Source organism: Mastigoproctus giganteus, chromosome 11, assembly GCF_048544385.1.
Source record: "Mastigoproctus giganteus isolate SK-2022 chromosome 11, ASM4854438v1, whole genome shotgun sequence".
NCBI lineage: Eukaryota > Metazoa > Arthropoda > Arachnida > Uropygi > Thelyphonidae > Mastigoproctus > Mastigoproctus giganteus.
This window is the reverse complement of record NC_143585.1, coordinates 42,162,625-42,178,244: the sequence shown is the minus strand read 5'-3', so window position 1 is coordinate 42,178,244 and position 15,620 is coordinate 42,162,625. Positions and strand designations below refer to the sequence as shown.

At 34.5% G+C, this 15,620-nt stretch overlaps 1 protein-coding gene across 4 annotated transcripts in view; it reads left to right on the top strand.

The window, feature by feature from the left end:
- Positions 1-15,620, top strand: part of LOC150077949 (ankyrin repeat and SAM domain-containing protein 3-like) — a 161,123-nt gene that overhangs the window by 61,490 nt on the left and 84,013 nt on the right. For all 4 annotated transcript variants that reach the window (XM_090384323.1, XM_090384319.1, XM_090384322.1 and 1 more), the window contains exons 3-4: positions 9,870-10,074; positions 12,794-12,915. In XM_090384323.1, the coding sequence (XP_090240449.1) occupies positions 9,870-10,074; positions 12,794-12,915 (327 nt within the window). The remainder of the gene's footprint in view (positions 1-9,869; positions 10,075-12,793; positions 12,916-15,620) is intronic.

Genomic DNA, 15,620 nt, shown 5'->3' with positions numbered 1-15,620 from the left:
TGTGACTTCAGTATAATTGCTTAGTAATGCAAGTCCATCTGTTCAGGTGGTCTTGCATTACTTATTTAACCATTAACTCTTATTTTACCTAGAGTGGATTTTATTTTAAGCTAACTGGTTTGTAATTACTCATGTCACCTTTTGATTCCCCTTTATGAATTGGGATACATTCACACCGGTGCCACCCAAAATCCCGACAGCCAGATTCCCGACAAGCCAAAATCTCGATGTACCAATTGTATTTAAAAAAAAGAAAGTTAAAGTCTATATCTCAGAAACTGTTTTTGCAATAAAAAAATTTTTTCTTGTAATCAAAACGGCCACTAAGAACATAATTATTTGAACACATGGAACATGTACATTGCAGTTATGCAAACAGTATATGATAATGTTAATATTTTGTCATATTAATGAATAAACAACAAACTTATATATATGCACTAACAGTATACAGTCAGTTCACAAAAACCACATTACTGACAACAATCACAGTTTAATTATATCAAAATTACACATTAAAATTTGTAAAAAATCTTACAAATTATAATCAAATGTTTAAGTATTATAATAATCTTAATAATAATACTTAAATAATCTTAATATACTTCAATAATCTTAATATACTTCAATAATCTTAATATACTTCAATAATCTTAATAATAATACTTTAATAATCTTAATATACTTCAATAATCTTAATAATAATACTTTAATAATCTTAATATACTTCAATAATCTTAATAATAATACTTTAATAATCTTAATATACTTCAATAATCTTAATTATTATAATAAGAAAATGGGATATTTTTTCCGGGGATATTTTTTCCTCTTACCCCTTTCAAAATATCATGCCATTGCCCATGGTCAGGCCTAATGTACTTGTCAAAAAATTCGTGAAAATGCAGCTAATAACAAATACTTGTATAATTATAGTTTGTTATGCTAATGATATTTAGGACGCAGCTGCCAAAGTACATTACAGGCAGTTCTCACTTTGAGTTAGCATTAGCATTAGTAGAGGCATATGATGCAAGAAAACAAGCTTATGCAGCATCAACCAAAAAAAAAAAAAAAAACACTTCCATTTCACCCCTCCATTCGTTCGAAATACCTGTCCAGCTGAGCCTTAAATTTATTTAGGCTATCAACTTCCACAACAAGGGATGGAAGTCTGTTCCACCAACCAACTACCCGCTGGCTAAAGGCAAATTTCCGAACATCTATCCTACATCTGTCTTTCCTCAATCTGAATTTATGCCCTCTCAGGTGATTATTCTGAGCAAGAGGAAGAATCCCATCGGCATTGAGCATGCTCAAACCATTCAAGGCTTCATACACCTCTATCAGATCACCTCGCCGGTGCCTAGTCTCCAGACACTGTAATTTGCAAAACTTAAGCCTTTCTTCATAAGAGCAACCCTTTGTTCCATTCACTAATCTTGTTGCCCTTCTCTGTACTCATTCCAGCAGCTCTACATCCTTCTTGAAATGAGGCCTCCAGACCTGTATACAGTACTCAAGGTGTGGCCTGACCATTGCCTTATACAAGGGAATAATCACCTCCTTATCCCTGCTAGAAAAATTCCTGTATATCATTGACAAGACACCATGAGCTACTCTTGCAGCCCGTCTGCACTGATCAGAGAACTTCATATCTGCCTGCACAATTACCCCCAGGTCCTTTTCATTCTCTACCACTGTCAGTGTAGTACCACAGAGCTGAAACGTTGCTCTGGGGTTGCTGTTTCCCATGGCGCCTCTGTAGCCAGGTGGGAAGGAGCAGCAGTGCGTAGCACACGCTTCTTGATTAGACTGGGGTACGAGCCTATCACCACCAAATACGGAGGATGCGGAAAGGTCAGGAAATGACCACTGCATATTCCAGAGCAATATGGCCTTAGTTGCTAATGCTCCTAAAAACCAAATAACAACAACAGCAGCTGTTTCCCATATGTAGTACTTTAATTTGTCAATGTTAAACTTCATTTGCCACCTCTCAGCCCATCTGCTCAATCTTTCCAGATCCTGTTGCAGCAGCGTAACGTCAGTAGTGTCCTTGACAACCCTGCCAACCTTTGTATCATCTGCAAACTTGGACATTAAGCTTGATATACCATCATCAATATCATTTATAAATACAGAAAACAATAATGGACCCAACACTGAACCCTGAGGGACTCCACCAATAACATTAGTCCATGATGAGCAGTGTACATTGATTACCACTCTGTCTTCTCCCCCTCAACCATCCCTTTATCCATAGCAGCAATTTGTCTCCAGTGCCACACTGCTCCAATTTGTGCAGCAGTCTTCCATGTGCAACAGTATCAAAAGCCTTTCTAAGATCCAAATATATAATATCAAAGTTATTCCCTGCATCCAGTTCTTTTGTGACTGCATCATAGTATCCAATCAAATTGGTCAGGCAAGACTTTCCCTAAACAAAACCATGCTGTGTCTGAACTATAACTGAAGTCTTGTCTAGATGATCCTGCAGTGCTTCTTTAACCCATGCCTCCATGAATTTTCCTGGAACAGAAGTTAAACTCACAGGTCTATAATTTTTTGTATCAGCCTTTGATCCTCCTTTCTGAATTGGGGTCACATTTGCACATCTACAGTCTATGGGTACCTCCCCTGAGTCCAGAGAAGCTCTCATAATTATGGCTAAGGATTTGCTTACTTCCTTTGATGCCTCCTTTAATATAACTGGATAGATTCCATCCACCCCAGGTGCCTTTTTTATGTTTATTCTCAACAATTTCTCCTCCATTATCCTCTCAGTTATTACAAAATCATCTAGCTCACTGCCAGAATTTACTTCACCTCTGGCATTCCCCTCCCTGAATAACTCCTCATGTGTTAATGTAGATGCAAAATACTCGTTTAGTTTGTTAGCCACCTGAGCAGGATCCTCAACTGTTGAACCATCAATATCCAGTGGACCAATCTGATTCATCCCTTTCCTTCTAGAGTTTACATATGTAAAGAACTCTTTGCTGTTTTTCTTTGCATCCTTTGCCAAAGATTTCTCATAATCTTGTTTTACCTGCATAATCTCCTTTGTGAGTTGGTTACAGACCAGCTTATATCTATCATAGGCTTCCATGTCACCCATTAATTTATATGTATCCCATGCATTTTTCTTCTCTGCCATATGTCTTATTAGTTCATCTTACATCCATTTAGGCCTAAACCTTGAACAATATTTCTTAGTTGGTATGCAAAGCCTAGTAACTTCCAAGATAAGTTCTTTGAATGCTTCCCATTTTGAATATGCTGTTGGTAACATCATCAGTTGGTCTCACTGTATAGAATTTAAATGCTGTCTCAAACCATCGTAGTCGCCTTTACGAAAGCAAAAACCTTTCCCTTTGCCTCTGATGGTAGTTACCTCTTTGAGTAAATCCCACTTCAGCACACTGTGATCACTGCCACCTAGTGGTTCATTTATCTGCAGATTCTTAATGCATGAAGAATCACTACTGATAATCAGATCAAGAGTATTACTCCCTCTAGTTGCCTCCTGAACATGCTGATGTAGAAAACAATCATCCAATAAATCCACAATAGCTTTGCTAGTGTGTGTGTGTGACCAACCCACAAATTCTAGTCAATATCTGGGAAATTAAAATCCCCCATTATAAGACTGATTTACTGCCCCATTCTATTTCCTGTATAGTTTCTTATCATACTCATCAGAGTCATTAGGCCTATAACACACTCCTACTCAATTTTTATCTCCAGTGCTTATGTCACACTAAACTGACTCGACACTGCACTGTTCAGCGATGTCGACTGACTTTACTTCCTTGGATTTTGTGTTTTTTAACTAATAGCATAACCCCTCCTCCCTTCCTATCCTGTCTATCCTTTTGTGCCCTTAAAAGATGATATCGGCTCTACAATGTCATCAACCTTTTCCCTTGGCAGACATACCCTGGTCCTATTCCACCTATCCTTTTTACAAAGCATGTTCCCCGTTTCCCTGATAATGGTCACCAACAACTACTAGTTCCTGTGGGACCTGCGCATTCTGCCTTGGGGGTTGCCGCTGTGTTGCGTGATGACCAATGCCAGCTCTGGCATTGATGTGGGCAGCTCAGAGCTTGATGGGCCCTCAGTTTAGATCCTTCGAGGGCATCCACCCTGTCCTTTAAGCTCTCATATAGGCCCATAACAATGCTGAGTTGTCACCTGATTTAGTATTAGTAATGGTCGGATGGTGCAGCATAAGCCTATGGCTTATGCTGCACCAGCCAAAAAAAAGAAAAAAAAAAAAATCCGAACAAAACAATGATAAAAATAAATAAAATAATAATAATTAATAAAAAAAATGGAAATTAAACCTATCATCCTGTGCGCTTCTCTTACCTGAAAGTACTATGCAGATGACCTTTGAATTTCCCCAAACTGTCGGCCTCTACCACCCATGAAGGCAACTTATTTCAGTAATTTATAACTTGCTGGCTAAAATAAAACTTCCTGCAGTCCAATCTAAACATTTCCCCCCGTAACTTGAATTTATGTCCCCTAGTTCTAGCATCATTTATAATCTTGAAAATTTCGTCCTCATTCATTTTACTAATGCCTCTCAGAGCCTTAAACACCTCAATCAAATCTCCTCTAAGGTGTCTAGTTTCCAAACTCTGCAACCCACATATTCAAAGTCTTTCTTCATAAGGACACCCTTTTGCCGATCTCACCCGACGAGTTACCCGTCTTTGCACCCTTTCAAGAAGCTCGATGTCTTTCTTTAGGTGCAGTCTCCAAAATTGAACACAGTATTCCAAGTGTGGTCTAACATAAGCCTTATATAATGGGATTATCATGTCCCTATCTCTACTTGCAAAAGTTCGATAGATCATCGATAGGACACCATGGGCCTTCCTTGCAACCTGTTTACAATGCTTAGAGAATTTCATGTCTGACCGTATTGTAACACCCAAGTCCCTTTCCTCCAGTACTGGGTTTAGTTGAACTCCACCAAGTGAATAAGTTATTTTGGGATTACTGTTTCCCAGGTGTAATACCTTATACTTTGTTGGATTAAAGCTTAGCTGCCATTTTTCTGACCATTCCTGAAGTCTATCTAGGTCTCTCTGAAGAAGCTCAGCTTGACAGTGATCATTAACTACTCTATCAATTTTAACATCATCTGCAAATTTAGACATCACACCCTCTATCCCTTCATCAATGTCATTTATGAAAATTAAAAACAACGGTGATCCTAATACTGATCCTTGGGGAACCCCACTTCTTACATCAACCCAATATGAGGAATAGCCATTTATCACAACCCTCTGCCTCCTGCCCTGAAGCCTTCCTTCTATCCATCTAAGGATTTCCCCAGTGATTCCAACCTGTTCCAGCTTATAAAGCAACCGCTCATGTGGGACTGAGTCAAAAGCTTTGCTGAAATCTAAATAAACAGTGTCAAAATTATTCCCTAAATCCAGCTCGTGAGTGACCCTTTCGAAATAGCGAACCAGATTTGTTAAACATGATTTTCCCTTTACAAAACCATGCTGAGTATCCTTGAGAATTTCAATTCGATCCAAATGATCCTGAATTCCACCCTTGATCATTGCCTCCATGATTTTCCCTACTAGTGGAGTCAGACTGACAGGTCGATAATTTCCAACTTCACTTTTAGAGCCACCCTTTTTCCTTACACTCCTTACATCGTGCACACACAAAGACATCCCCCATGGCAATATCATGTCCCATACCCGATTGCTCTACAAACATCATGCAAGCAGTTCATTTTAAAAGGCTGTGATTCAGGGGGCAACTGGATCCCTCAGTTCTCCCCTGAGCCACAGCACTCCCATTAGCTTGAGCCTTTTGCTTTGCTGCTCTGGTCTGAGTCATGATTTCGATTTAATTTCAATAAAATTTCAATTTCAGTACAAAATTATAACCCTAAACTTGTATCCCAACACAAGTTATAATGCTATATATATTTTTCAGTATCGAGTATTATCTATGAGTTCCGTTTATATACCTTCCGTATCAAGTTATGTATTAATTAATTATGTTACGTTTGTAATCTAAGTCATATGTATTTAGTTAAAAAGTACAATTTAATTGACAGAAGTTTAACAAGATTAATAGATTTTACTGATTGATTGACAATAATATATTATATACTATACTATACTAAGCTTACGCTATATAGTTCGGGATGTAATGTTGTATCGTATAACAATGGCGGCAAGTTACGAACGGTAAATCTATGGACACTTAAGTATTAATTAACTTCCAAATCTCACTGTCTCAATTCAGAATAAACTAAGGATCCTGACTAGGTCTATAAGCTACTTATAGAAAATAATTTGATATAACAATTGGTCAGTAAGGCGGCTAAATTTGGCTAAAAAACTTCTCGTTCAGCGGAGCTGCAATTTATAACACATGGATTTGATACCCTTACTGATACCAAGTAATACCTACAAAATCTCTATATAAAATTAACTTTTAACTAAGTATCGTAACTAGGAATATAAAACTACTCTAGAAAATAAGTTAATATGCCAATTTAAGCTAATAAAACAGAAAATTCTCTATTCCAGGAGCAGTAAAAAACTTCACCTACACAAGACTACTCTTGTTAGAAGTTCTCGGGTTTACAAGTTTTTTCCCCCAAGTATCAAATAATATTAACAAAATTGAAAATACGAACATTAATTTTAAAAAAATGAATGTTAAACATTCATAAATACTGCATTCCAAACCACGTGCGTAACTATATAATAGAGTGTACCCTGCTTTATGATATTAATCAGTTCCAAAGACACCATAGTATCATTAAAATACCGTAATGTGAACCCAGTAACGCATTGTTTTTTGGTAATTTGTTTCAAGATCTCGGAAGTTGAAATTTTCACTGTATAATTAAGCTATCTGTATATATAACTATATATCTATATATATATATATACAGTCAATTCCAGTTATTTGGGACACATCGGGACTAGTGCATTTCGGCCTGATTAAGCGGCTGCCCCAATTATCCAAAGTTTCTCGTAAATAGTTAAAAATACGATGTACTCCCCCCTTTACAATTGGTTCACTGTACAATCAAATTACGTTACGATGGAGTCACCATAGTAAAGTACCGTTCACTATACGGTGTGCAGTAAGCCCCGGTCATTGGGATCACATTTGTGAATTGAATTTTAATTCTATTAAACAGCGATTCTAATTAGTGAAAATAGGAGGAATATTATCCACAGGCTATAAAAAAGATATATTAAGCACAAATTTATTACTTTACCAATTAAAAAACTAAATGATACATGAAAATCGGTCGAATATACATGATAATCGGAATAATTAATATGTACTGTAATATGTACATACGAACTAGTTGACATTTCTGTTCACTGACATTTGTGGGTAGGGGTTAAAATTTAAAACAGTAAAAAGATAAGCAATCAATAACAAAGAACACGGCACACACAAATTGCAAGTAACACAATATGTGCAAGTGAGAACGGAGTAACGAGTTACAAAGCTTTAAAAATAGGAATGAAGAGAAGATCTGAAAATATAATTTTTTTTATATGATTGAAGATTTCATGGAAGTGTAAACACATTTCGCCATAATAACCCACAGAATTCCAGCTGTTGGTGTTATCGCAAATTCAGTAAGATCGAGTTTACTGTCCGTTTATGATAGATTTCACTAACAGAAAAGCCCAATAAAGAGGTCACTGCTATTGTTTTTATTGTTTTATGGTTGTGACCTCCAGAATTTCGACCGAACCATGTGGTACCGTCGGAGACAATCGTAGGGTAATCTCCAGTGCTGCGGCCTCCTGCCCTGATTAAACGGCATGCTGTCCAAATTAAGTAAAGTAAATCCTGGCTATTTTCTCGATTGATTTCTGTTTTTTAAGATTTGCTCCAAATAACCGGAATCCACTGTATATCTATATAACTAACTATCTCTCTAAAATGTCATTTTTAACGTCATGGATGTGACCTTAAGGTCATATAAAAGGTCGTAAGTGTGGTTTTTAAATTGTATTAGTTACCAATTCAAATCATTAAAATGCACTACACTTTCATCGTTATCATATGTTCCGTTATAAGAATTTTAAATGCCTTTGTGATATTTTTCTAAAGCACATTTCTGGAGGTCACAACCTGAAAATAATAAAAACAATTTGCACTTTCCAGCTTATTGGGCTTTTCTGTTACTGCAAGCAATTATAAATGGGTAGTAAACTTGATCTTCTTGCATTTACGAAAATACCTTTATCTGGATTGTGTGGGTTTTTACGTTATTATGGTGAAATGTGTTTCCCCTTTACTGAAATCTTCAATCGTATAAAAACCATAAATAAATTTTCATTATCTTCTCTTCATTCTTTTTTTTTTTTTTAAGCTTCATAAACTTGTTACTCCTCACGAATCATATTAATTGCAGTTTGTGTGTGCCGTTAAAAAATGCTTATGCATGTAATTGTGAAATTTGTAATTAAAAGAGAAGATTATCTTGGAAACAAATTCCTCTTGAAACATTTCTGAAGAAGACGACTCCTTTTGCAACAAATCAATGAGTGCCGAGTCAATAATGAGTGATCAACGAGTGTGCATCTAGTCGATGATGATAATGAATAATAAACATTCTTTAACATTTGTAAGTTGTAAATAATTTCTGTATTATTATAATTTGCTTGATTTTACAGGCTACGTTTTCATTTCTTTCGATAAATCAATCATTGTTTATACATAAACTAATTAGCTAACTAATTTCATTGTTGAGAACGTAACCCCTATTTTTAACCTTATGTCTTTGGGAAATAAATTCCCTCTTTATGAGTTTTCTTTACGAGCCCACGCTAGGAATGAATTAACTTGTAAAACCGAGAACTACCTGTACTATAAATTTTCATATTCTGAAAGTATTCTTATTTCAAGTTTTTTATCTTTATCATTTCAATGCTATACCTATAATTATTGCTCAAATGCCCTATACAGATACCAAAATTTGACTTGAAAAATTACCAGTTAAATGCAATATAATAAAGTAAAATTAAGTCATTTTTATTTGCTGATCGTATTTTAAAACTGTTTGTTTTTGTAACAGGAAACATGATCTTCAAATTGAGAGAGGTATTTGTCATTAAAATTTTTGTTTTTTATATTCTTTCTACAAAATTAATCTAATAAGATAAATTTTTACTTACTTAAAAACTAATAAATATATAGAATTATATTTGTACAATATAGTAGGTACTTTTGGGATTTTCGGCTGGCGGGATTCCTGGGCATCGGGATTCCTGGGCATCGGGATTTTGGGCCAGACTCCATTCCACATCTCCAGTCCATAGGGACCTCCCCTGAATCCAAGGATGCTCTCATAATTATGGCTAAGGGTTTGCTTCCTTTGCTGGCTGCCTCAATAAAATTGGTCAATCCCATCCTCCCTAGCCTTTATGTTCAACTTCAACAAGTTCTCTTCCACTTTCCTTTCAGTTATCACAAAGTCATTTAGCTCCCTGTTAGTCTGATAAACTTCTGGAATCCTATCCCCTAAAGAATTCCTCATGTGTGAATGTAGATGCAAAATACCTATTCAATTTGTCAGCAACCTAAGCAGGGTCATCAACAGTTAACCCATTGACATCAAGTGGCTCAGTGTGATTCAATCTCTTCCTTCTACTATTAATATCAGCATAGAGGTATAACCTGAGGAAGGGAGAGGGAGTATTCTTGAAATATATTAAAGTTCAACATTAGATATATACATCCTATATTTTTGTATGTGGTATATCTCCTCTTGGTACGTCAGCTCACAACTTGTGTTTTATATTACTGTGATTGACCTTATAACTCAATTTTATATTTTTAAGGTTACAAAATAAAAGTGCCCTTAATGAAAAGAACAAGGGAGGCTGGACACCAATAATGTATGCAGCATATTGTGGCCACAGTACAGTAGTATCACTGCTCTTCAGGGAAGGTTCAGATGTTAATAGCAGAAATTCAAGTAAGCATACTCCACTGATGTTGGCATCAATGTGTGGTAATTTGCCATCTGTTGCTGTTCTCCTTGAGGTGAGTGCAAGTTCTGTTAAAAGATATTTTTATATTTTACAAATTTCAGTTATGACTAAATAGTGTTTATTAGAAACTATTACTACATTTAGGCTTTACTTTCATAAAAACAAAAAAAAAAAAAAAAAACCCAAACAAACTTCCCCTTATAACATACTGATAGTTATGAGGCCTGAGATTTAAATAAATATTCATTTTATTGCCAAATATTTAAAAACCCATTATGGCCTTATGGCTAGGGGCAGGAAGAAGAAATAACTGAAATTTTTCTTTAATCTACAAAGTTCTTTGATAATGATAAGATGCATTCTAAGAACACCAGAAAGACTTGTGAAAAAAAAAAAAAAAAAAAAGATTTTTGTCCATAGTAGTCTGCATTAAAATAGATATTTGGTAGTGACCAGGTCTTATTTTGTTGAGGAATGAGACTTCTGTTGAAGTTAGTCTAGTAATTTGAATAGTTTGTTTTTTTTTTGCATTATAGCCAATCATATATGTTAATAACATGCAAAAATTTCAACTCATAGTTGAAGAGAATGGCACATTTAATATGTGTACACAACACATTAAAAGCAAGTTTTTTAAAGTTATTTGTAAAATAGCAAACATGTCATATTTCTACATATTTCACAGTTATCATGTACTGCTGTGTATATATTCCTTGTGTTGTTGGCTGTGGAATTTGATAAAATTCTTATAAAATATAATATTTGTAAAATAATAAGAGGAGTTTACCTCAATATAGTACGTAGAACACTTCAATATAGTACGTAGAAGTGTTCTACATACTATATTGAGGTAAACTCCTCTTATTATTTTACAAATATTAATATCAACGTAGAACATATTGAGTATTACAGCTCTGATTCATACTATCTTATAAAATTTAAATATAACTACACTTTTTTTTAAGTATTTTTTATATATCTTGAAAAATAGTTCAAATATTTAGTTGACATATGTACAATATGAAACTGAATCACCTGTAAAAGATTTATTTTTGTTATACTTTGCAATAAAGTTATACCTGTCAGTTGTAGTAATCCAAATATCACTGCCATATTATCATTTGATATGCAATGTTACTTGTTAATTTGCAAACCAACATGTATTTATTACAGTGTTTGAAAATATTTTTATCAATGTTTAGCCGTCATCTGCACAATGTTGTGATTTGCTATTGGGAGGTCAAGATAAAGTTTTTGTCATTTTCAGTTGTTTGGTAGCTGACTTAGAGTTGACTGGGATCATAAAAGGGTACACCAATGTTCAATGTTATTGGCTATAAGCCAATAACATTGAACATTGGTGTACTGTTCTTTAATGATGCTTTTAGCAAAACTTAGGTAAACAGGGGACTGGAGTCACTTAAATTAAATGATCAATCGTGGGAATGACTGTAATGTTTATATTGAATATCTGCTGACGTGCTGTGTCGTCAGTCATGTTGATAGCTTCAATGACATGTATGACTTCAATGACTTGACAGCCAGTCACGTTTGACTGTAGATGTTGGCCTGGCTAACACTCTACAATTTAATTCCTAAGAAACACCAATATTCAGCTCCTAATTGTGGAAAAGCATGTCCCAGGTAACCCCAGAGAGTTGAGAAGTTACTTTGGGCAGTTGACTACCTTATTAATATTTGGTACATTGCTAGACAATTAATATTGACTGCAAAATGTTTTGTTGGCAGGCTATTTTAAAAGCTGCTGGAGGTGATATGTCATTTTATATTTGAATATAGTGCATTTTTTTAAGTTTGTAAAGTGTTAAAACTGCTTTTCCCATGTCCAATAGTTGCATCTTGAATATCAGCTGCAGTAACTCCATTTTGAGCTGACTTTCAACTCTCTAGAAACCTGTTAGATGAAGGTGTACATTTTTATTAAGCTGAGTTGTTGAATGTTCTTCCAAATATATAAAGCTTGGTGGAAAGCTCATAGCTCATTAGCTTTGATTCATGTAGAATTACTGCAGTGTTTGTTGAAGTCACCAGAGAAACTTCTCCCATTCTTTTATCTGTATATTGATTACCTTGCACTGTATGGTGATCAAGAACCTTGGTGCTTTTGTATAATCTTTTCTTTGCCATTGGTCCCACAAGAAATATTTTATTTATGCATGCCGGCACCCTTGGAAATGCTGTAGATTGGTGTCTTTTTATTTTCAAAATTCAAGGGCAACTCTTGAAGATTGGCGATGATAACACTGCAAAGGCAGTCATGTTTTGCTGTATTATTTCTAGAAGAAGATTAAGAAGAATTACATTCCCAGTTCTATTGGATTATACGTTAAGAAAATCCCACCATGTTAAATGACATCTCTTCAGTAATTTTTTTTGAAGGCTGTGTTGCTGACGTGCACCCTGTTCTAGGTTTAACCTGTTTAATAAGAAAATATTTTAATTACAGCTTAGGTTAGTGTACTTCCTTTCTGTCCGTTGATCATTCTCTTTTATTTTGTATTTATTGATTCTTCTTAAAATATCATATAGCCAAATGCTTCTTAAAATATCATATAGCCAAATGCTTCTTAAAATATCATATAGCCAAATGCTTCTTAAAATATCATATAGCCAAATGCTTCTTAAAATACTATATAGCCAAATGCTTCTTAAAATATCATATAGCCAAATGCTTCTTAAAATACCATATAGCAAAATGCTTCTTAAAATATCAAATACCTAATTAATATTCTTATGAAATTTTATTGCAGTCTGGTGCCAGGATAGAAGACAAAGATACTCAAGGATGGACTGCTTTGTTCCATGCTGTTGCTTCCGGACACCAGAATATTGTTCAGTTATTAATCAGCAGTGGCACAAATGTGAATATAACGTAAGAATATTAGCTCCTATGTCATTTATGTAATCACAGTGGTGAAGCTATAAATTTTGTCCCCTACCTTACCCACTACCACCAAATTGCCAAATTACTCATATGTGACCTAAATCAGTTGTCAAGCCTATCCACAGTGGCAGACCTGGCAGTATAGTAGTTTTTTCACTAGTAGATCGGTACATATAAAAGCTCAGGGTGTTGGGAAAATTATTCTTTGTATTCCAGACATGTGAGACTCTAAGAACATTAGAATGTTTTGCTGACAGTTCTAGTTAAGGAACCATCAAAAGGAGGGTTTTGTAATCTGATTGTCATTGGATTATGAAACATTAAAATAAACGAACACATTACATTGTGCAGTTATGCTATAGTATGGAAGATTTAAAGTCACGGCCAACTTTATTGTTATTTTTGAATGTTACTGAAATGAACAACTACCAGTTTTTTGGATTTACAATTGGAGAATCCATCTTTTTGATTCAATTTGACTTTCTGTTTTACTATTAACTGTTATACTAGAGTTGGTACCATAGTATTTCTCAATTTTTTTTTTTTTCAATCCCCCAAAAAAAAGCCTAGTAAAATTGCATTAAAATCAGAAATTTTAAAAATTCTGAATATTTTAGTAATTCCCTTAAAGAATACAACTATGATAAACAGCTGAGAAGAATTTGTTGTTATTGTTCGGTTAGCCATTAAAAAAAAACTTTTTGAGCAACACTGCTATCAGCTATTGATAAATTAATAAAGGCTGCCTTCCTGCTCTATAGCAATTATAAAAGACCAATCAGAAGCAAATCTACAGACAGTATGTCAGGAATGCCAAAACAAATTGACATGGTAAAACTTTAAATACAGTAAAAAAAGTTAATGCAAAGTTAAACTGCACATCTTATTTTCAAGGTGATTTGTATGCCGATACGATCCAATGAAGTGTTGCAACTTCAATATTTAATACAGTTGTTGCAGAAGCTATATGACTGAGTAAATTTGGTAAATTGAAGACTTAGTTTGGTATCAACTGACTTTCTATAGTGAATTCCTCAGACCAGTGTTTTCGTACAGAAGTTGTCTTCTAGCTCTAAACTCCAAATAGTCAGCAAGCTGCCAACTTAGTTTTAAGAAAGAATTTTTAAGTAACATTAATATTTTCAACAATTTAATCAACTGAGTTTTTAAATTGAGTTTTTAAATAACATTAAATTAAATGTTATTTAACTTAAATATGATCATATTTAGAGAACCAATTCATTATCCGGTTATTAGGATACCAAGTTTTGGAAACAAATTGATTTTGTTAAAAAAAAAAAAAAAAAAAAAAAATTCCATTACTTTCAGTATCATATGTGACTGCATAATTATTCTCAGGTGATTTTCATTATCTACTTCCCTGACTATCATAACACACAGTTGATACATTAATCCAGAATTACTGCTACCCATATACATTAAACTTTAATGGCTACTTCTCAGCCCATCTGCTTAATTTATCTAAGTCTGATAGCAGTAGTATGCCTTGATTCCTCTCATTAACCACCCTGTCAACCTTTGTGTCATCTGTATAATTTGACTCTAAGCCTGACGTGCCTTCATCAATATCATTAATAAATAGAGAAAACAATAGCTGGGCCAGCATTGAACCCTGGAGGAGTCCACTAATACCATTAGTCCATGAAGAATAGTACCTATTCATAATAGGCACCGATAGTTGAGTGGGCAGACTGGGCTAGCCAGGTGGGTAAAGTGCCTGCCTAGCAACTCAAAGATCACGGGTTCGAATCTCGCTTTGGATCAGAGTAAAATGCAAAAATTTTGGGAGGTGCATCATGGCCACAGAAGCCGATGCGCCAACAACTAACAAAAAAAAAAATAAATAAATAAAATAAAATAAAATGGTTGAATGGGAGAAGACAGTTTCTTCTTCCAGTCAACCATCCCTTTATCCATAGCAGTAATTTGTCCTTAATGCCACACTACTCCAATTTGTACCAGTTGTATATATAGCTGTTCCAATTCTATCTGCTCTTATTACATATATATTTATTCTTTATAACCAGGAAAAATTCATTTGTTTTAGGTTGTTTTATGGAGGAAAAACAAACAAGTATTTTGAATAGAAAGTATTGCTGCGGTACTTATTCGTTATTTAAGCTTTTAATTAATTACCTACAGTGAAATTGTCTACCCCTTAATAAAGAAATAGAAAGTATTGTTGCAGGTGCATTATTTAAACTACTTTTACATTAATTGTACCAAATGAAATTGTTTATGCCTTGAATTTTAATAATTATTAAACTGAAATAAATACTCTATATTGTTGCACTGAGTCACTACTATATATCATATGGTAGTGACTCAGCATGACACAACTATACCATGTAGTTGTGTCATGTCTTAGTTTAGTCCAAATGAAACTGTATATGTGGAAAGGTATTTCAACAGTTTTTACGTTGCTAGTTCGATTGCATTCCTAAAATGTGGTGATCTCACATGTCTTACCAAACAGCAGATTCAAAAATGTCTAGAGGAATTTGAAAAGCTATCTGAATATGAGTCTGGAGAGGAAAGTGGAGATATATTTAGAAAAGGAAGTGACAAAGGGATTTCTAATAAGAGGGAAGAAATTTAATAATAGTGAAAATAATACTTCTGTTTTTTTTTTTTTTTTTGGTAGTTGTTGGCGCATAGGCTTCTGTAGCCAT